The sequence below is a fragment of the Danio rerio genome, chromosome 14, assembly GCF_052040795.2.
Source record: "Danio rerio strain M-AB ecotype USA chromosome 14, GRCz13ab, whole genome shotgun sequence".
In the NCBI taxonomy this organism is placed as follows: domain Eukaryota; kingdom Metazoa; phylum Chordata; class Actinopteri; order Cypriniformes; family Danionidae; genus Danio; species Danio rerio.
Window position 1 is genome coordinate 29139363 of NC_141034.1, and position 22648 is coordinate 29162010.

Genomic DNA, 22648 nt, shown 5'->3' on the forward strand with positions numbered 1-22648 from the left:
CCAAATTTTTGATTGTGTGTGTGTGTGTTTGTGTGGTGTAACAAATGAATGACAAATCTGTTTCAATTTACTATTTAATAATGGCTATATTTCTATTTACATAAATACATTTACACTGTATACAATATCTACATAATAAAGGTACTTGTCAGCTTTATGTTTAATTGTAATTCTTGACAGTTCTCTATTCGAAAGGCTGCTGCTTATCCTTGTTATTGAGTGTTCATGTTTTCAGAAGATGGATTTAATAGATGTTGGCCCTGAAAGAAAAATCTGCATTTTAATATTGTTTATTTTACACAGCAAGTCGGTTACTGAATATCCACAAATATGTTCTATTAAGTTTCTAAATAAGTTTTCTCTCTCTCACACACACACACACACACACACACACACACACACACACACACACACACACACACACACAAACACACAAACACACACACATACACACACACACGCACGCACGCATGCACGCACGCACGCACGCACGCACGCAAATCCCAACTCTCCCAGGAAACTATATCCATTTAACATTTTCTAAATACTTAATTCCAAGTAATTTATGAGCCATTTTCCTCATGGGGCCCCCCCAAAAAATACTGGAATGTACTGGAATTGCTATATTACTTTGCTATATTTACTTTTGTATTTTTGATTAAATAAGCGCAGCCTTGGTGATCAGGATAAGCTTATTTTAAAACATTAAAAAAATACTGCCGACTCTCGGTATATTCATTCCATAGATATCATTATAATGTGTGTGTCTCCTAATGCTGAAACTATGGAATAAATATGCACAAAAAAACAACAGCTACCTGGAAAAAATTGAGATTGTCATCACTCCCAGAACCAGCTCGAAGCCATAAAAGCAGAGGAGCACAGCATTGAGGACAAACTCAAGGCGTAAAACGAAGGTCTGAAGCAGCAGGTAGTAAACACTCAACACTGCACATGGCACCAGAATAGCAACACTCACAAACAGAGCCAAAGAACGCTGACACAGGTTCCCCTTCCAGCCTGAAAGACAGATTTTACACACTATCACTACATTTGCAACATGGGGCAATGCACTTTCATCAATTACAACAGTACACAACAAAGAGGGCAGTTATCTCTATTATAATTCATTCATTCATTCATTTTCTTGCCGGCTTAGTCCAAGCGGAATGAACCGCCAACTTATCCAGAAAGTTTTTACACAGCGGATACCCTTCCAGCCGCAACCCATCTCTGGGAAATCTATTATAATTCTTTTTCTACAATCATGCACTTGTGAACACAGCAGGGTTAAACTCTATTAAGAGCTGAACAGAGAATGCGTATTAAAATCCAGTTCAGTCTAAGATTTAAAAATTGTATTTCAAGTGATATTAAACATTAGACAGGATATAAAATTGTAATTCAAATACAGAGTGTTATAAATGAGTGCTTAATTCTACACTGTAAAACCCAACAATCAACTTTATCAAATGAAATGAGTATAGCTAATTTAATTCTACTGACTTGAAAAGAGTTTTGATCTCAGTGTTGAAGGTAATGAGTTATTAAAATACCTTATTACTTCAACTTAAATGGAGTAGGTTCACAGTACTCATATAGATTACTAGTTTTTTTGTAATCGGTTTCCTCAAATGGTTTAAGTTGCCTTAACTTATTGGGTTTAACAGTAGTCAGTTGGTTTGAGTTCTCTTCATTTAATGGGTTTTACTGTGCTCAAATTGCTTCATTTACTAAAATGGATTATGTTCACAGTACTCATTAGGATTTTCTTTTAACTTAAATGGTTTGTTGCAATCGGTTTCCTCAAACAGTTTGAGTTACCTTAACTTTTTGGATTTAGAACTTATACGAACACATATACACACATATTTGGTTTGCTAATGGATTATTTGAACATAATGGATATTTATAATGAATTTAAAAAACTGCATGTGCTAAACAGAACTTTAAAAAATAAAGTTTGAAGCTGCTGTTTATGTATTAACAGGTTATTTGTGAAAACTTGTGTTTTTTGGGATTTTTTGATGAATAGACAAATAAGTAAAATAAATAAAAAAAAATGTATTTTTTGTAAAAATCTAATATTTTATATCACTTTAAACAATTCAGTGGATCCATGCTGATAATAATATTATTGCATCATAAAATAATTGCATTATTGTATCCCTGTCTTGTTAACAGTGACATTCAGTTGAAGTCAGAATTATTAAACCCCCTTTGAATTTTTTTTTTTTTATATATTTCCTAACTGATGTTTAACAGAGCAAAAAAAATTTCTTTTTTTAAAAAATTATTTTCAAAAAATATTCTTTCTTTTGGAGAAAGACTTATTTGTTTTATTTTGGCTAGAATAAAAACAGTTTTAAATTTTTTTTAATACAATTTTAGAGACAAAATTATTAGCCCCTTTAAGCTACATTTTTTTCCAATAGTCTACAGAACAAACCATCATTATACAATAATTTGCCTAATTACCCTATCCTCCCTAGTTAAACTAAAATGAACCTAGTTAAGCCTTTAAATGTCACTTTAAGCTGTATAGAAATGTATTGAAAAATATCCTAGTAAAATATTATTTACTGTCATCATGGCAAAGATTAAAATAAATCAGTTATTAGAGATGAGTTATTAAAACTATTAAGAAACGTGTTGAAAATTCTTCTCTCTATTAAAAAGAAATTGGGGAAAAATTAAACAGGGGGTCTAATAATTCAGGGGGGCTAATAATTCTGACTTCAACTGAATGTCTAATTAGGAAATAGTTAACAGTTAAAACAGTTAAAGTAGTTCTTTTGCAGCACAGTTTTTTTTAAGTTTATTTAAAATGGGAAGTTTCACTATATTGCTATTTTGTCATGTTTCAAAATAAAACTGTAAATGAAAGTGCCTGTGAAGGCGTACTGTAACAGCAGTGTCAAGAATATACATTTCTAATTCTTTCATTTATAATATTTTTCCTTATAGACACAGTAAGTCACAACAGACCATGATTATTTTGCAACAGATTTGAAGACTAATTCATCTGTTGTGGATTCCATTCTATTGCTTTAACCTGGAATAAAGTAAATTGCTTTTGTATTAAAACAGAAGCAATGGAGGTCAACAGTCATGTCCTGGAATTAAAAACCCCAATCATTTTATCCACAGGGAAATCAATTTTAAACAAAAGCTTATGAACCTTTGAAGACAGACCATTTATGAGCTCCGAGGTTGTTAATTGATTGTGTATGCTTCTGCTAAATCCATCTGTTCCCGTTAGCTCAACTTATTTATAAACAATTTTGTCTAATAGTGGAGAGTGATGCTGTACAGACAAATCTAACAATAAAATAGGTGAAATGGGCTAAACATGTCAGTGAAGTTAATTTAATTTTTAAAATACTAAATTTATATATTTATTTTTTTGCATATTTTAAAATGAAGTGAAACTATATTGTTTTTACAAATGATTTTTGAACATTTGATTTGAGTTATTTCTCTCAATAAAGCCATTACATGCACAGTATCAAAACATCTCTTTTATTTTGTTTATACTTATTTCCTTTGAATCAAAGTTGTAATATTATGTGTCGCCTGATAGCTGGTTGGATTGGGTTAAACCTTAGAGAACCAAACATAATGTTAAAAAAGCGTTTGCTATTTCTGCACAGAATTGGTAAAAATAGGTAAATATAATTCCATGGAATTATATTGAGATTATAGGTACCGAAAACTTTCATTAATTTATTTTCTTGTCGGCTTAGTTCCTTTATTAATCCGGGGTCGCCACAGCGGAATGAACCGCCAACTTATCCAGAAAGTTTTTACGCAGCGGATGCCCTTCCAGCCGCAACCCATCCCTGGGAAACACACAAACACTCATACACTACGGACAATTTAGCCTACTCAATTGACCTGTACCGCATGTCTTTGGACTGTGGGGGAAACCGGAGCACCCGGAGGAAACCCACGGGAAGGCAGGGAGAACATGCAAACTACACACAGAAACGCCAACTGAGCCGAGGCTCGAACCAGCGACCCAGCGACCTTCTTGCTGTGAGGCGGCAGCACTACCTACTGCGCCACTGCCTCGCCCTGTGTTGAAAACTTAACAAGTAAAGTTCAATATCTTAACTTTAAGATTTACAATGCGAATGCAATTAGAAGTACTCATTTTGTAAACAAAGCATGGCTGCAGCAATAAATCAACGTATTGTGGATTGATTCTTAGACTTTGAAATGGATCACTATTCAGTCTAGAATGGAATCTGATTTTTGAACAGCAGATGGCGCTTTAATCATACACTGAGCATGAAGATGAGCTATTGTGCTTCAGTCTTAATATAATATGGGATTAATATAAACACTGCTCACTATGAACACTAATTTATCTAAACATTTTCTTAAAATTATTAACTTTATTAATGATTCTTTTATGTTCAAATGGTTTGTGTAAGGATTGGAACAGTGTGGTTGTTTGGAAAGCATATAGAACCTTTTCGATAGAGAATCGATTTACAGGAGAATCGCAATGCATTCAGGAAATTTCTGAATCGATCCAAGAATCATTTCTTGATTCACAGTGCATTGATTTATTCTACTATCCCTAAAACTAAGCTGCGGTAGGCATCTCATATAATGCATCCACTAAAAGATGTTGAAAATTATTACCAGTATTACTTTCAGAGGTGGGTAGAGTATACAAAATTTATACTCAAGTAAAAGTAACAATCTTAAAAGTTACCCAAGCTGCAGCAAGAAAACATCTGCATATATGATTTTCTTCATTACCTGTAGTACAAACACTTCCTGTTTATTGCCGATGAGTGTATATATATGATACAAAAAATCAGTAGAGATCAATGGGAATCAGGCTTTCTTGTGCTAAACACCCAGAATGCATTACACAGTTACGTCAAATTCCTGTTCTCTATAGACAAGTTATTGTGTTTATAGTTTTATATAGTATCTCAAATCGTCTAGACATTTACATATTATTCAATAATCCCAAAGAAGATAACATAAAAACTGTAACAAAACACGTTTGAGTAAGTTAATTAATTGACGGAATGATCAGCTCAAAAATCTGTAGCACTTTTCAAAAAACATTTTTATAAAGTCCTATGGGGAAGAAAAAAACACTTCTAGAACTAGCACTGCTGAAGAAGCAGGCCCGACTAATGCACACTTTATTTATTGCTAAATTTTGAGCATCGTCAAACACTGCTTCACAAGGTCTTCTGAAGTTCTGACTGAGCATAATTTCAGTGCACTAACTGAACGATTCTACAAACTAAAGCAGATTAAACAACTTTATAAGGCACTGACCATAGAAAAGTCTGAGTGTTTCAAGGCCAGAGAAGAGGAGCAGCAGGACAACATCCAATATCAGATTATCTTGTGGGTAAGGGAGTATCACTCCTACAAATGTCAGAGCAAACAGTGATTACTTGACAAATAAAATCACAAATTTTCAGAATATTTCAAGAGGCCATACATCACCTTTGTAAATGAACATAAGAATCTCAGCAACGAAAAATGCAGCAAAATACCAGCCGTTCAAATGAAACAGGATCTGCAGTGGTGTGGACGACAACTGAGGTACTTTGTTAAGAAGCAATATCAACAGAATAAACAAAGACAAACGAGTAAATAATAAGAAAAAAAAACAGCTTGAAAAGATACAACAGGTTGTCTTCCTGCAAAAGTGAAAATAAATACTGAATTAGTGAAAATAACATAGGTCTAAAAGTAAAAGTCCTTTAGTCTCATTTATGCATCTGCCATCTTGGAATGGGTAATGCAGTTTTTCAAGATGCCACAATATTGTGCAGTCTCTACTTGTAGAAGAAAAGGGGGGCACTGCCACTGACATTTTTATAACCAAAGATAGTGTAAATATAGATAGCATAAATCTTTCACAGGTGAGAATGTGCTGGTTTGTGAATTTGTATGCATTCATTCAATATTACAGTCAGTTTGCCTATCAGAGTTCACAAACCAGCTTCCTATATTGCACATGGCATGCATATACAATGCTGTTTTGGGTCAGTGGCTCATTTTCTTCCTCAAAAGTCTTTGTTAAAATGTTTCAAGCCATAATCCAGGCCAACTTGTTAAAAGTTTTCTTACATTACAAACTCTAGTATAAAATAAAGATGAGTCTGAAAATGAAATAAACGTACAAAGTTACAGGACAGTGTACTTTTAAAGGCATAGTTCATCCCCCCCAAAAAAATGTAATCACTATTTACTTACTCTTAAGTGGTTCAAAACTTTTACAAGATTTTATTTTTCTTCTGTTAAACATAAAAATATGAAAAGACCTGAAAACCTGTAACCACTGACTTCCATCGGGGAAAAAAAAAACTACAGAAATCAATGGTTACAGGTTTCGACCTTTCTTTAACTGATCTACTTTTCTGTTTAACAGGAAAAAAAACTCATATAGATTTGAAACCAGGACAACTCACGACAGAACTTTGATTTTTGGGTGAACTATCCCTTTAAAATGACATGAAGCATTTGTGAACAACATTAATGACTAAAGAACAAAGGAAAGATTTAAATTTCATTAAAATGTGTTGGTTGTATCTACAGAGAATACCTGAGCAGCATCGTTGGTAGTGTTAATAAGACAGTAATGTCAGGTGCTTTTTTTAAAGTATATTACAAAATTAAATGGATAGAGTTTTATATTATTAGATTTTTTGCAAAGTAAACACATCCTACCACTATAACTAACAGCCTTTTTAAGATTTTCATACAGCTCATTTTAAGACACAGTGTTGAAATTAATCGGGTATTCTGCCCCAATTAACTAGTAATAGTGGTTATCAATATTTTTAGCAAAGTAATATGGTTATCTATAAAAATTCTCATTAGACCTATGTTTTTTCAAAAACACGACTTTTTAAAGATGAAAATAAATAGGTTGCATTTAAAGTGTTGAAGACAATAGCTGCCCCACAAGCACAATTTGTACAAAACAATACTGACAAGTGCGAGAACACATTTAGTGAACACGCGGTTAAGTAACACACACAGATTAAGCATTGAAGTAAGATCAACAGGCAGTTAATCATTATGCAAGAATATAATAAAAAAAATAACATCTATTTGTTGGAAAAAAGACAGGCGTGCTTTAAATGGCTAAAATCGGCTACGTGATGCCTACTTTCCACCCTAAACAAAAGTGCACATTCTGCTCTATTAGTCCGCTTGTTTCTTCAAAAACGTCTGGGTCTGGTTTATTAAAGTCGCCCACTTATTTAAGTTAAATATGCGCAACTAAGGTGAACCAATAAACTTACTATCAAAACCAAAACATTTCCGTTTTGCTTACCGTGGGCAGCCATGTTAGATTGCCATGGACACGCATACTGTAGGCGGAGACAAACATCGGCCATCCAATCAAATCAAGCAAACGGGTCAGTGATCAAAAACATACAAGTGCGAGAAATGAACACATTCTGTAGTAAGCACACACATTTTCCACCTATAGTCCACAAGGTCAAAACAAAATGGTAACGGTCACAGCTTACGGTTCATATAAATATAATAATCTGTATATTCATATGCACACTAAGCAGCAAAACAGTCACTGCCACTGAAATAAATAACCTTTTATACGTTCCTTTTAGCCAATAGTATACGCAATGTTGTATTAGTGTTATTCATAGTTATGATTATTATACATAGCACACTACTATTTCATATTCGCTATTATTAATTCCTCTATTCAGATATAATGTATTTTTTATTCTACATTATTGTATAGAATTTGTACTATAATAATAAGGTGTGATTCTTTACTTTTTATAAACTGTTTTTGTTAACTGTTATAAAACTGTAAAAAAAGAGAGTATTTTGATAAAGGTATACATTTACATATCTTTTTATAACATAAAATACACATTACACGTTTGAGCTTTCTTCTAGGTAACTGGAGGTTTTTTTTCACACCATACAATTATAATCAGTTATTAAATATAAGCGTTATTGTATTTTCTATCCGATAAAATAGCAGCTCCTCCGTTCACGGACCGAAGCTACAGTGCTCTCTGGTGGCTTAAACTGAACTATATTTTATTTTTAGACATACAGGTTAGATACAGATAAATTTACTATATGCCTGAAAAATAAGACTTATATGCATGCAAAATAGAATATGAACATACGAAATTTAGTCAAACAGAGAATCACAGTTGCTATTATTTAAATACTCATAAGATGGCGGTGCGGTGGCGTTGCTGTGGTTACCATAGTCAGTGGCGTTCTAAAAAAGAATGTGTTCGAAAAATGACGTTGAGAAACTAGTGTGACCTTCATTAAGTGTCTGGCCATCGCTGACATTAGCGGTATGTAAAGATCTCTCTTAAAGTATAATTTTAGGTTATATTTTGTTGTTTCGACGAGATTTTGGTTGAATACACTAAATATTTTAGTATTTCTTTCTGTCATATCGTTTCAGAGTAGTATATTAGTTTTTCCACGTCTTTCTTCGGTTAGACTGTTGATTGTACTGAATGTTGGATGGAAATGGAGATTTCTGTATAGACGACTTGTTAACTTTAGCATTTTGAATCCATATTTTTCTAGTTTGTGTATTCTGTTATCTTCTTTAGTAGCCTGTTTATAATGAATGCCATTTGTTATGTTGTCAGTTAGGTAGACCGATAGATACGATATTTTTGTTTGTGTGCTTCATTTGTATATTACTGTCTAACTTTTGCAGGTTGTTATTTGTTATATCGTCTGGTAAATTAATCGGTTATAATGTATTTGTATGCTGTCAGCCTAAACTACAAACAATACAGCACTAATTATCAATATGTGTTTAAGTTGTCCTGTTCAACATTTTAGATTTTTAGTTATTTGTTCTATTTACAGTGTTAGTAATTTTTGTAACACATTTATCTATTTTAAGTTTATAGATTGTCATCTAGTAATTATTTAAAGCCGCGAAATATTACTTGCCAGTGTTACAACAGAACCAGACTGGAGACAATGGTAGATGAATCTTCCAAAAAATGGTATTAAGATAAATAAATGACTTAATATATTTCTATTGTATTTTACAGATTGGAATGGACCACAAGTAGAAAAAAGGGAATCACACACCTCATCAAAGAATGGAAACTGATGGTCAGGAATGGACGGGTGCATCGCTGGACGTGTTTGGTATAGATCAGTGGTTCTCAAAATTTTCACCTCAGTAAGAATTTGTCTCTCCAAGTACCACCTAATGACTAGCATCGAAATATAGAAGCATAGTAGGATTAATTGATCAGGTACAGCTTTACACAGTTCAAAAAGAAGACAGATTTATTCATAAAATAATGTCAGCCACTTTAATCATTATAAATAGTTTGATCGTTAACACTGTATTGTGCTTAAATTTAAATTAAAAATTGTGTAAAAGTTAATTAAAACCAGTACTGTTCATAAAAAAAGTATAAATAAAAGTGTAATTAAATAAATTATTTTATGTATTTAAAGGTAAAGCATTAGCATATAGAACCCTATATTCATCAAAACTGGAAATGTAGCTTGAACCTCATAAATTTATATGTCATTATCTTTATATCATATATAAACCATTTTTGATACATTTTGAAATACACAGTATGTTGCATGTAAATATGACATATTTGTATGGGGGATACTGGGGATAGTTGTACTACTATTATTTTCTCTATATATCTTTGAGATTATGAGCTACAAGTGTCTAAAGGTTATTTTTGCAGCACAAACAGAAAACGTGAACACTTTCTAGTTGCAAACAGGAGTAAAATGTTACAATTCACCCCACAGTCTGTGTTAGTTGTAATACACCCATGGTGAGATGTAAATGATGATTTCCACCAGGGTGAGATGTAACATTACAAAATAAGAAGTTTTTCCTTTTTCAGCTAATGGAGAGCAGGCAGAAGAGAGAGACTCACAGGCGAATTGGTGGACATTCCCCCCAAAAAATGCTGAAAAACAGCAGGAAGGGTTTTGTTGGGGTTGTCTTGTTTTTTTGCAGGTTGAATTGGAGCAGAAGAAGGAGACTCGCAAGAAGAACGGTGGAGACATACTTGAAGACCTGGAGCTAATGAAGCAGGTAGAACAGACTGAACAATGGAGTTTGTTTTCAAAGAAATGTATTAAGATTAATTAAAGACTTCATATCTTTCTCTTTGGCAGATTGGCATGGATCATGTGGAGGAACAGGGAAACATACATCACTAATGTAAAGTGCATCATAATAAAATTAGGTACAGCCTTAATTTTTTTTTAAGTTGAATCAAATTAATTTTATAATAAAAAAATGTAGTTTATGTTGTCGGCATGTTCAACATTTCAGATTTTGATAGTTATTTGTTCTATTGACAGTTTTACTAATTATTGAAACACATTTATTTATTTTAAGTTTATAGATTGTCATCTAATAGAGTATTTACTTATAGCTGCCAAATATTACTTGTTTGTGTTACAACAGAACCAGACTGGTGATAATGGTAAACGAAACTTCCAAAGAATGGTATTAAGATTAAATCATGAATTGATGTCTTTCTATTCTATTTTGCATATCAGAAAGGACAACATGGAGAAAAAGGGAATCACATACCTCAGCAACAACTGGATGGTCAGGAATTTATATTTTAAAAATCAGATTGATGGCTGAATCTATGGTTGTCCTTCCAAAATGAAGTAATGGTGGTTGGATTAGATGGTATTTAGGCCTTGTCTGTGTCAGTTTTTTTTTTCAGGTGATGGAGAGAGAGCAGGCAGAAGAGGGAGACTTACAAGAGCATCTGTGGACATTTATCTGAAAAATGCTGGGGAACAGCAGGTAGAGCTCTGTCAGTGCTGTCTATAGGTGCAGCCCATAGGTTTGAATACTTCATTTTAGATAGATGATAAAAGCAAAATTCTCCTTCAAAAGATATTATGCTGCTTCCTCTTGGTGAATGCGATTATACTTATTTCAGGTATTTCTTGATAGTTTAGTCATTTGTTTCATTAATTTGGCAACTGTTAGTGTTTTATTTAGGACCACACTAGATTTATTTACAATGCTTTTGAGTGTGTAAGTGCATAGTGTATACATTTATAGGGTATAGTGTCCCATTTGGGAGGCAGCTTTTGTCTTTTGCAGATTGGAGTGGAGCAGAAAAAGGAGACTCACAAGGGGAGCGGTGGAGATATATACTTGGAGACCTGTAGCTGAGGAAGCAGGTAAAACTGCTTGAACAGACTGAACAATGGAGTTAGTTTCCATAGAAATGTATTAAGATTAATTAAAGACTTGATATCTTTCTCTTTGACAGACTGGGACAGAGCATGTGGAGGAACAGGGAAACACACTTCAGTAATGACAAGTACATCATAATAAATTAGGTATTGTCTTAATTTTTTAAGTTGAATCAAATTAACTTCATAAAACATTTAAAAATTATATATGAACGTTTTTTACAGATTGACTGTCGGGTATTGTCTTTAAATAGATGTTGTCTTTGTCTTTTACAGAGTGGAGTGGAGAAACGAAGGAATCACACATCTCAGCCATGATAAGACTCTGATAATCAGGTATCACCTATTAACAACAGATGTTCAAGAGGAAGGGGGTGGTGGTGGGCATTAGCCGGGCTCAGAGTACAGGAGTTTACAATAATAAATTTATTTACATTGTAGGTAATGGAACCACAATAGGCAGAAGAGGGAAACCCACTAGCTGAATGCTGAATATTTATCTGATGAACACTGGAGAACACGGTTTATTGCTGGTAATCAGCCGTCAAGTAGAGTTCTGTAAGTCTTGTTTTTGTCTTTTGCAGATTAGACTGGGGCATGTGGAGAAATGGAAATCACACTTCAGCAATGCCTAAAAACAGATGGTCTGGTCAGGAATTTCCTAACCTAATGCAATGGATGGGTGGATGAATGAATGAAAAATAGATGTCCTACCAAGAGGGAGGGTAGGTGGTGGGCTTAGACAGTTAGCTAGACAACTTGTCTGTGGCAAGTGTTTCCTGGATGGATGGATGGATGGATGACAAATTGATGTCATTCCAAGAGGAAGGTGGTGGTGGTGGGCTTAGATAGTTAGCTAGATGTCTTGTCTGTGGTAGGTGTTTCCTGGATGGATGGATGGATGGATGGATGAAAAATAGATGTCCTTCCAAGAGGAAGGGGGTGGTGGTGGGCTTAAATAATTAGCTAGATGTCTTGTCTGTGGCAGGTGTTTCCTGGATGGATGGATAGATAAAAAAATAGTTGTCCTTTCAAGAGGAACTTCCAAACTAGCACTCATTTTATTTATAAACTATTAATAAAACATGAAAGAAATTTTAAGTAATGGAACATTATGTAAAAATCTAAAGACTTTATTAGTTGCTAGTGTAAGGTCCACCCAGTTGGCCCAATGCAGGTGTCCACTGGTGGATGAAGGTTTAATGCCTGTTCGGTCTTTCCAGTGCACAATGTTGATTTATATTAAACTTAGCTCATATCTGACTCCAATTTTAATATGAGGTGGTTTAGAATATTAATATATTTATCCTCGTTTATCTGACTCCAATCATAAAACATTAAGAAGATTATATCAATATGTAATTTAGATAAATGTTTGAACCTTTTGTCTTCACTAGTAACTATCACATCCGTTCATTTGAGTGCTCATGTCGCTCAGAGAAATCACCTCGGCCGAAGGCGTCCCTCACGGTCACACTCCGGTCAGTCTTGAATATTAAACAGAGGTAATTGACTAATACTTTAGATGGCCGCTACCAGCGCGCTCGTTCTAAAATACTTTAGTTAGTCCCGCTTAGGTGTACACCTTTGAGTTAAGACAATCATCATTTCTAATTAGAGGTTAGGGCATTAATATAAATGTACCCGACTACTGGACTCTATAGTAACTTTGGTTTTCACCAAGCCCATGGTTTTCCATATGAACTTAATTTAGAATAATATTACCTTCAAACAAAGGTCGGGTACCCAATCTAGGTTAGTCGTGCAACACCTTGTTGACCTGAACCAATCAATATCAAGAGTCAGCCGGATCCCTAAAACACAATTAGTGTGCCCAATGCTCCATCTTAATTGGATTTTAGTCCGTCTACTGACCTGACGCAAGATGTGCGGAAACAAGGATACAGCGTAATTACTTGAATTAATAATTACAGAGGAGCAAAATATGGTCAAACATTACAATTTATTAGTCAGGTAAATGTATTATGCCAATTCAATCAGTCAATTCAAAAATGATCAATACAAAACATCAAATTATCAAAGATAAATCCAAGATGAAAAGATGCATACCTGACCTTTTACATAACGTGGAGCCTAGTTTCAGCATACTCAGATGCAAATGCAGCAGGAACTGGTTTTTCCCGCATTCCCCCCTGCTGGGTTGTGGAGTCAATTGGCCCTGTTTTCAGCTCATGTTTTGAGTTGTCAAAGACATCAAAAATATTTGTAATATTTCAATTCTTACACTAGTTTCTTTTTTTTTTAATGCCTTTTAATTTTTAAAAATCTCTCAAGTTAATATTGGTTATCGGGTAACATAATCTCCCTCAGAGATATTGGAGTTCAATAACGTTGAACATTTATGCAATGTGAAAGTTTAAACACTGCATAAACTATAGGCCTACAGTTCTTGTGTGTAATGAATTGCATGTTTTAAATAACAGCAAGGCATGCTACATGTAGTTTTAATTGTGAAATATACATTATAACCCAGTACACAGTAAAATAATACTCTTTGAATGGCTTGCTCATTGGCGGAGTATATAACCATTAAGTTTAAATAGGCTGAGCATATTTTTATTAATATTAAAACATTAAACAAACTAGTCACCCTTTTATTTTATTTTTTTGTGTCTGTATATTTTTTATCAAACGAAAAATGCAATGAATTGTTTATTTTGGTTTTCATTTTATTAGAATTGATATAATTATCAGGCTATACAGCTTCTACATAATATTGCTCTGATTGCGTTTTCACAGAAATTCTACAGATAGACTTTTTGGCTCAAAGACGATGGATGGATGGATATATGGATGGATATATGGATGGATGGAAAATAGATTCCAAGATAATGGGGGTGGTGGTGGGCTTAGATAGTCACCTAGATGTCTTGTCTGTGGCAGGTGTTTCCTGGATGGATGAATGGATGGATGGATGGATGGATGGATAGATGGATGGATGAAAAATAGATGTCCTTCCAAGAGGAAGGGGGTGGTGGTGGGCTTAGATAAATAGCTAATGTCTTGTCTGTGGCAGGTGTTTCCTGGATGGATGGATAAAAAAATTAGATGTCCTTCCAAGAGGAAGGGGGTGGTGGTGGGCTTAGATCGTTAGCTAGATGTCCTGTCTGTGGAAGTGGCAGGTGTTTCCTGGATGGATGAATGGATGGATGAAAAATAGTAGGGATGCATCGATAACAGTATCAGGTATTGGGTCGATATTTGCTTAAAATTCTTGTATCGGACATAAAAGGCGGATACCAAGCACCGATACTACTCAACATTAATTCACTACATGGATGTGATTTGTTGTCCTACCAGACCACAATGTCTTAATTTATAAATTAGCCTAATGTGTTATATATTAATAGCTTAGTCCTTATTAACAATCTGTTTATAAAATACATTATTAACAAATATATAGGCTACTGAAGAATAAACCGAATATGTATGATCATTGCATAATGATCACAGCTGAACAAGCTAGCACTCCTTTTATCAATAAACTATAAATTAAAAATGAAAGAAATTTTAAGTAATGGAACATTATGTAAAAATCTAAAGACTACAGGCTAAATAAAAGCTTCTTGTCAGAGCTGTACATCACTGCCGCCACCGCACGCGTGTCAGTTGACAGCTTCTGTAAAGATCAGACAGCCTGTACAGATTACATAATCTCAATAAACACCATGTAAATGTATAAATAATTTGATAAGTATCGTTGATGGAATATTTATAACGATATAATCTTGCTTTTGGTTATATGCCAGCTTTGAGCTCTTTACGCGCTCTCGCCTCTCTTAGTTCAGTTTAGTTCAGGTCGCTTTATTGGCATGACATTTAATACAGTAATGCCAAAGCATCTCTCTCTCTCTCTCTCTCTCTTTCTCTCTCTCTCTCACCAGCCGGCAGTTGACATGCGCTGCATAAGGGCGCTATACACACACTACACCGCATACACTGGCAAGATGACAGGTGCTGAACTCCACGGGACAAGTTTTATTAGTTGCTTGTTCCTTTTTTTTAAATGCCTTTTAATTTTTTTTTAAATCTCTCAAGTTAATATTGGTTATCAGGTAACATAATCTCCCTCAGAGATTTTGAAGTTCAATAACATGGTGCGCAGTAACCAACACTGTAAGTTTACACACTGCATAGTCTATAGGCCTACAGTTCTGGTGTGTAATGAATTGCATGTTTTAAGTGACAGCAAGGCATGCTACATTTAGTTTTTATTGTGAAATATACATTGTAACCCAGTACACAGTAAAATAATATTTTTTCAATGGCTTGCCCATTGGCGGTGTATATAACTGTTAAGTTTAAATAGGCTGAGCATATTTTTATTAATATTAAAACACATTAAACAAACTAGTCACCCTTTTATTTTATTTTTTTTCGTGTCTGTATATTTTTTATCAAACAAAGAATGCAATGAATTGTTTATTTTGGTTTTCATTTTAATATAATTGATATAACTATCAGGCTATACAGCTTCTACATAATATTGCTCTGATTGCGTTTTGACAGATATCCTACAGTTAGACTTTTTGGCTCAAAGACATTTATGCCTGTTAATTTCAGTGCTGTGTTTTGACAGATTTCGCAAAGTCTTCAGCTATTCTAAGTGTCAGCTGATGCCAGCCGCAGTTTTGCCACTTGACTTGAGGGACGTATGCATGATGTCTGGATGACAGCGAAAGCGAGATGAGATCAGACTTCAGATTCGATGTGTGGCTGCACGTCACATTACTTTACTGCAATTTTTGAATAATGGCTCATCTAAATTTAATTTTCATTTGTTTAAAAGCCAAAATATTGCCAGACAGAGGAGGAAACTTTCGGTTTTAGAAGAGAGCAGCTTCAGTGATAAAAGACACACACACACACACACACACACACACACACACACACACACACACACACACACACACACACAGGATACACTCTTGTAGGCTTATTCATTATTACCCTTTTAACATTAAACGCATAATAATGAAGTGCAAAAAAGAAAAGCTGAACTTTGGAAAAACTTTTAACTGCAGTTGCCGTGATGGTTGCTTGTTTCTCTGCAGTTAGCTTGTCAGTGCTAAATCACTTTTGTTTTAACAAAAAATAAGATTTTTTATCATTAAACATTGTGAGATGATCGTCGCGTGATTTTTAAAATAAGAGTATGCGTTATGTATTTATGGCTATTAATTTTATCTACCCGCTACCCATCCATAATTAAACATCAAGTAGCTGACAATTTGATTACCTGACCAGCGGATTAACGGCAGGATTCGTGAATATGAAAGAATTGCGCATAACAGGGTTTTATGCGTCCCCAATATGCAATGAGAAAGAGAGTGACTCCATAAGTTAACTTACACTGCGCACACTTTGTGTAATGTGTAAAGTCGTGGACGCATGCAAGCGCAAGGATAATTAGTCCTTTAAATGTCCATACTTAATCATTATAAGATAAAGTCTGTATTCGCAGGGTTTTCAACAATGGGTGTATATTTTTGGCTTGGAACAGCCTTTTGTTAAAAGATTTTTTTGTTTATCCTTGCTACAAGCAAAAAAAAAAAAGTGGAAAGGGGTGGTGGTGGGCTTAGATAGAAAGCTAGATGTCTTGTCTGTGGCAAGTGTTTCCTGGATGGATGGATGGATGGATGGATGGATAGAAAATAGATGTCCTTCCAAAAGGAAGGGGGTTCTGGTGGGCTTAGATAGATAGCTAGATGTCTTGTCTGTGGCAGGTGACTCCTGGATGGATGGATAGATGGATGGAAAATAGATGTCATTCCAAGAGGATAGGGGTGGTGGTGGGCTTAGATAGTTAGCTAGATGTCCTGTCTGTGGCAGGTGTTTACTGCATGCATGGATGGAAAATACATATCCTTCCAAGAGGAAGGGGGTGGTGGTGGGCTTGGATAGTTAGCTAGATGTCTTGTCTGTGGCAGGTGTTTCCTGGATGGATGGAGGGATGGATGGAAAATAGATGTCCATTTAAGAGGAAGGGGGTTCTGGTGGGCTTAGATAGTTGGCTAGATGTCTTGTCTATGGCAGGTGTTTCCTGGATAGATGGATGGATGGATGAATGGAAAATAGATGTCCTTCCAAGAAGAAAACGGTGGTGGTGGGCTTAGATATATAGCTAGATGTCTTGTCTGTGGCAGGTGTTTCCTGGATGGATGGATGGATGGATGGAAAATAGATGTCCTTCCAAGATAAAGGAAGTGGTGGTGGTGGGCTTAGATAGTTAGCGAGATGTCTGTGGCAGGTGTTTCCTGGATGGATGGGTGGATGGATGGAAAATAGATGTCCTTCCAAGAGGAAGGGGGTGGTGGTGGGATTAGATAATTAGATGTCTTGTCTGTGGAAGGTGTTTCCTGGATGGATGGAGGGAAAGGTGGATGGATAAAAAATAGATGTCCATTCAAGATGAAGGGGTGGTGGTGGGCTTAGATAGTTAGCTAGACGTCTTGTCTGTGGCAGGTGTTTCCTGCACTCTAAAAAATAACTCAAGCGATCTGTTACCACTACAGAGTTTAATACATTGTTGTAACTTAAAAATTCTATATTGCTGATTATATCAAAACTTTTAAATTGCCAGAGTAATTTTATTAAGTTTACACAACAGGAAAATATTGATAATTACATCAACTTAAAAAAGAGGGTAATTTAAAGATAAATATATCTGTCAATTAGTTTAAAACAATATTAAACTTATAACAACCCAAAAAAATTGCCTTGATAACTCAATTTTTCCACACCAATGGAGTTCTGGATTTCAAAGCTCCTCCCTCACTGAACGATCAAGAGGCATGTTCGGACAAGTTTTAAGCAGACCATTTGGCACAAAGGATACTTTAAGGTGAGATCTGGGTTTTATTTCATTTCCAAATCAATATTCTACATTCCATTAGTGTTGGCTACTCCTGGTAAATTATAGTTGATGTTGGCAGTGTTTTTTGACTAGAAAATAGTAGATAAGAAAGTAAAAACACATACGGTAAGCCAGAAAGGCAATTTAGTATATATGTCAAAATAACATGAAGTTTATATAGTAGGTGCTTTTTTCATATATAGTATTGCTTTATCCTGCATGTTTTATGTTAGTTACCCTAGCAGAAATATATATTCTGGAGCTTGCTCACAGTTGTTATCCAACCTGAAATTTGTATTTTATTCCTCCTGTTCTTATGGAAAATATTACATTTATCTACTGATTGCAAAGATTTTCATACAAAGTTCATGCAACTGTATTACAACTTTCTAGGCTGATCTGTATTTTAGATATAAGTAGGCTTGTATATAAAATAGATTGGGGGTGCAAAATGTGTAAATTTGAAACATCAACATAAATAGTTTTGCTAAAACATTACAGACTACACCATGGTAATTGTGGGCAACCATTTCCATGCCTCTGTCAAGATTGTTTGTGTTTTTTCAGAACATGGGGCAGCCTTAGATCACATTTATCAAGACATCAAACTTAGAAAACCTCCAAATTTGCAGAAAGTTTTTATTTTATTTGTCCTTGTTGCAATGCCATGACAATTTCCATAGAAAAAAAAAAAAAACACGAAACTGTCATCTGTGTATTTCAGAACTGCAATTTCAGAACTAACATTTATGGTACATTTGCTTCCCACAGAAGCCGAAAACATACTCCTCACTCATTGCATGACTTCAAGGCAGACATAATAAAAAGGTATGTATGTTCATTCAATGCAGATCAACACAGTGATGTGGAAGGTCAAAGTGGGGAGCTGTCTGATGAAGGTCAAGATGACAATAATGATGTGACAGACCTGCCAAACTGCATAGAAAAAAAATGGCTTTGTTGTTTCTAAAACTGGAGAGCACTTTTAATGTATCTTACAGGTGTATAGAAGAGGTTGTTAAGGAGTTCAATTTTATATCTTGATCAGCATCTGGACCCATCATCAAAGGTATTTTACAGTCCTGCTTGGGTTGTAAAGCCCATCTTACAGTCCACAAATCTGTCTAATGTAAACCTTTTGCATGAAGTAACAAAAATAAACATTTTCAAGTTGTTGCAGATAAAATGGGCAAGAAATAAGGGATATCTTGGAGCGCTGGCCTGCATTATCAGGTGCAACAGAGGTAAGTTTAGTTTTATTTTTAGTCTAGTTTCACAATTTTGCGAGAAAATCACCTTCAAGTTATTTATGCTAAAAACTTCTTACAACAATAACATACTACATGTTATTTGTTGTGTTACACATTGTGTACAATTATTCCATTATTTATTTATTCTATTTTTTCTACAGATAAATGAAGAATTCAAGAGGATAACCACTGTAGGTCTTGAATCCACATTTATGGCCAAACTTGACAAACGCACCCAAAACTAATGGACCTGGCCTCATCCAGGGGAGGAGCTAAAGGGGAAAGAATCAGAAGGATTAAGGATATGCTTCTTGAGGTATTGTAAATAATTTGTACACACTGTAATAGTTTAGATTTGTGTTAAATTGTCAGGTTGCCATCAGTTTTTTTTTTAGATAAAACTATATTAATTTACTGTAGGTACTTTATCTTGATATATATTTTTCTAATTAAACAGAACAATGCAGTTGAAGTATGGAGAGAAGTAGCCATTCACTGTCTTGTTGTCTATCTTGGAGAGAAAGAAGAGGATCTTTTTAAGGAGTTTGCTGTGAGTATTACAATGTTTAAAATTAAAATTAAATCTTCCCTTGACAGTGGAAACATACAAGACAAAATATATGCTCAATGACTGCTCTCTTTTAGTTTAATGTGTAGGTACATGTATATTACATTGTCCACACACACTGGTTTTACCTAGCTCTGTGTTATAATAACAATGTACTATTTAGTTCAATAAACAGATGTTGACAATAATGAGAAAGATTTGTAAAATGGGTATGACTGTTGCGTTTCACTTTTCCATTTAAATTACATTGTGAAACGAATTATTCTTATGATTGAGTAGCTGGGTGCATGACCATGTAAGGGGTAAAATAAAACAAAGTTTCCAGAGATTAACTGAAATCAAATGTAAGTAAAATAAAAAACTGAAGTAATTATAAATTTAATTATCTCTATCAAGCTAATCTATTTTTTTTATCTTGCTTTACAAGAATACACAAGAATTATTGGTGATCTGTCAACTATGGAATTAAACCACAAGACGGGAACCATCATTGTTGAGAATCCTGATTGGAATGGATAACTCAAGGTGTTGTGCTCTGCTAACGGGCATAATATATGCTCTGAATCTGAGCTACCCCAAGGAGCTTAAATATACTTGTTAAGTGTTTCAGAAGCTGTTTCTTGAACTTGATGGACTGAAGCCCAGTGTAAAAGTAATGCGTCTCAAGAACAGCATTTTCTGAAGCCTCTACTTATTTCAAAGTACATTTTGCTCTTTATGTTGCAACTATATTGTTTTGTATTTTGAAGTCCACATGCTGATCTTTTTAATTTCATACTGTTTATATGAATGGTGGCATTTACATATGTTTGTTTATAATAATACAAATGTTACATGCTTTACAATTAAGGTTAGCTAATAACAAGTAGTTTGTAAAATGTAGAATTTATAAGTTAATAGTTAGCTTTAAGTGTATCAATGCCTATAACTCTTGTTTTGTTGGAATTCATTGTGATGGCATAGCTATGCATGCATGCACATTTTTGAAGGCAAAGCTGACGGGTCAGTTTGTTTATAATTTGTGAGACAGTACACATTTGTGTTTTGTAAACTTTGAGAAGTGCAATATTTAAATTAAAACACTGAAAACTGTGTTTCTAAATGAATAAAAAGTTACTGAAAGTAAAATTGCTGTTGTTTAAAAATGTATTTCTTACAAGCACCTAAATTAACAATAATATGAAAACAAACAAAAAATTTAATTTCAGCTACTTAATTTTTTTGAGATTCTAAACTTGAAAACTAGCATGTATAATTATGGTAATTAAGTACATAACACTGGTTTTTGTTTAAATGTTAATAAAAAAAGCTAGTTAGAACAACTTAATTTTTTAAGTACTCAACCTAAAAAATTGAGGTTAGGCTATGTAAAAATACCTCTGATTGAAGAGGTAAAGGTAATTTGGCTAACATAATAAAGTTTGCTGTCTGAACTTCATTTTGTTAGATGTTGCCGTAACTTGAAAATATTGATGCAAACTGTTGCGTTGATTTTTTTTGTTTGGTCTAAGCAATATTTTTTAGAGTGTGGATGAATAAATGGATGGATGGAAAATAGATGTCCCTCAAAGACGAAAAGGGTGGTGGTGGGCTTAGATGGAAAGCTAGATATCTTGTCTGTGGCAGGCGTTTCCTGGATGGATGGATGGATGGATGGATGTCCTTCCAAGAGGAAGGGGGCGGTGGTGGGTTTAGTTATCTGTCTGTGACAGATGTTTCTCCTGGATGGATGTATGGAAAATAGATGTCCTTCCAAGTGGACGGGGGTGGTGGTGGGCTTAGATAGATAGATGTCTTGTCTGTGGCTGGTGTTTCCTAAATAGATAAATGGATGGAGGGATGGATGGATGGAAAATAGATGTCCTTCCAAGATGAAAAGGGTGGTGGTGGGCTTAGATGGAAAGCTAGATGTCTTGTCTGTGGCAGGCGTTTCCTGGATGGATGGATGTATGGGTGGAAAATAGATGTCCTTCCAAGAGGAAGAGACTGGTGGTGGGCTTAGATAGTTAGCTAGATGTCCTGTCTATGGCTGGTGTTTCCTGGATGGATGGATGGATGGATGGAAAATAGATGTCCTTCCAATAGGAAGTGGGTGGTGGGCTTAGATAGTTAGATAGATGTCTTGTCTGTGGCAGATGTTTCCTAGATGGATGGATGGATGGATGGATGAAGAGGTAGGGGGTTTTGGTGGGCTTAGATAGTTAGCTAGATGTCTTGTCTGTGGCAGGTGTTTCCTGGATGGATGGATGGATGGAAAATAGATGTCCTTCCAAGTGGAAAGGGGTGGTGGTGGGCTTAGATAGTAAGATAGATGTCTTGTCTGTGGCTGGTGTTTCCTAAATAGATAAATGGATGGATGGATGGATGGATGGATGGAAAATAGATGTCCTTCCGAGACGAAAAGGGTGGTGGTGGGCTTAGATGGAAAGCTAGATGTCTTGTCTGTGGCAGATGTTTTCTGAATGGATGGATGGAAAATAGATGTTCTTCCAAGAGGAAGGGAGTGGTGGAAGGCTTAGATAGTTAGCTAGATGTCTTGTCTGTGGCAGGTTTTTCCTGGATAGATGGATGGATGGATGAACGAAAAATAGATATCCTTCCAAGAGGAAGGGGGTGGTGGTAGGCTTATAGTTAGCTAGATGTCTTGTGTGTGGCAGGTGTTTCCTGGATGAATGGATGGATGGAAAATACATGTCCTTCCAAGAGGAAGGGGGTTCTGGTGGGCTTAGA

At 34.9% G+C, this 22648-nt stretch overlaps 1 protein-coding gene and 1 long non-coding RNA gene across 4 annotated transcripts; one reads left to right on the forward strand and one right to left on the reverse strand.

The window, feature by feature from the left end:
• Nucleotides 1-60: 60 nt before the first annotated feature.
• Nucleotides 61-7351, reverse strand: tmem216 (transmembrane protein 216). Of its 2 annotated transcripts, NM_001328140.1 has the most exons (6): nucleotides 7328-7351; nucleotides 5668-5681; nucleotides 5485-5578; nucleotides 5311-5403; nucleotides 819-1020; nucleotides 61-260 (listed from the first exon to the last, which is right to left on the reverse strand). In NM_001328140.1, the coding sequence occupies exons 1-6, from the start codon at nucleotides 7338-7340 to the stop codon at nucleotides 245-247; spliced, it is 432 nt and encodes a 143-aa protein (NP_001315069.1). In that variant the 5' UTR covers nucleotides 7341-7351; the 3' UTR covers nucleotides 61-244. The 2 variants fall into 2 exon arrangements, with proteins under 2 accessions (NP_001315069.1, XP_087136642.1); XM_087280516.1 differs by lacking the exon at nucleotides 5668-5681 and having other exon boundaries at nucleotides 7311-7351.
• A 940-nt stretch (nucleotides 7352-8291) lies between these two features.
• On the forward strand, nucleotides 8292-21042 carry si:rp71-1d10.6. 2 transcript variants are annotated; one of them, NR_199869.1, is made up of 17 exons: nucleotides 8292-8342; nucleotides 9066-9165; nucleotides 9897-10090; nucleotides 10174-10244; nucleotides 10564-10615; nucleotides 10727-10822; nucleotides 11094-11208; nucleotides 11301-11370; nucleotides 11500-11559; nucleotides 11808-11948; nucleotides 17996-18088; nucleotides 18872-18928; nucleotides 19102-19169; nucleotides 19272-19344; nucleotides 19512-19666; nucleotides 19808-19900; nucleotides 20346-21042. It is a non-coding gene; the product is annotated as a si:rp71-1d10.6 (long non-coding RNA). The 2 variants fall into 2 exon arrangements; NR_199868.1 differs by lacking the exon at nucleotides 17996-18088 and having other exon boundaries at nucleotides 9066-9199; nucleotides 11109-11208.
• Nucleotides 21043-22648: the final 1606 nt, after the last annotated feature.

Excerpts from the sequence above, each read along its gene's own strand:
- tmem216 (XM_087280516.1), bottom strand. The coding sequence starts at position 7,340 with ATGGCTGCCCACGGTAAGCAAAACGGAAAT. Across the intron at positions 5,404-5,484 it reads TCTTATGTTCATTTACAAAG|GAGTGATACTCCCTTACCCA; the intron begins GTGATGTATGGC and ends TGACATTTGTAG. Across the intron at positions 1,021-5,310 it reads AACACTCAGACTTTTCTATG|GCTGGAAGGGGAACCTGTGT; the intron begins GTCAGTGCCTTA and ends TCTGTCTTTCAG.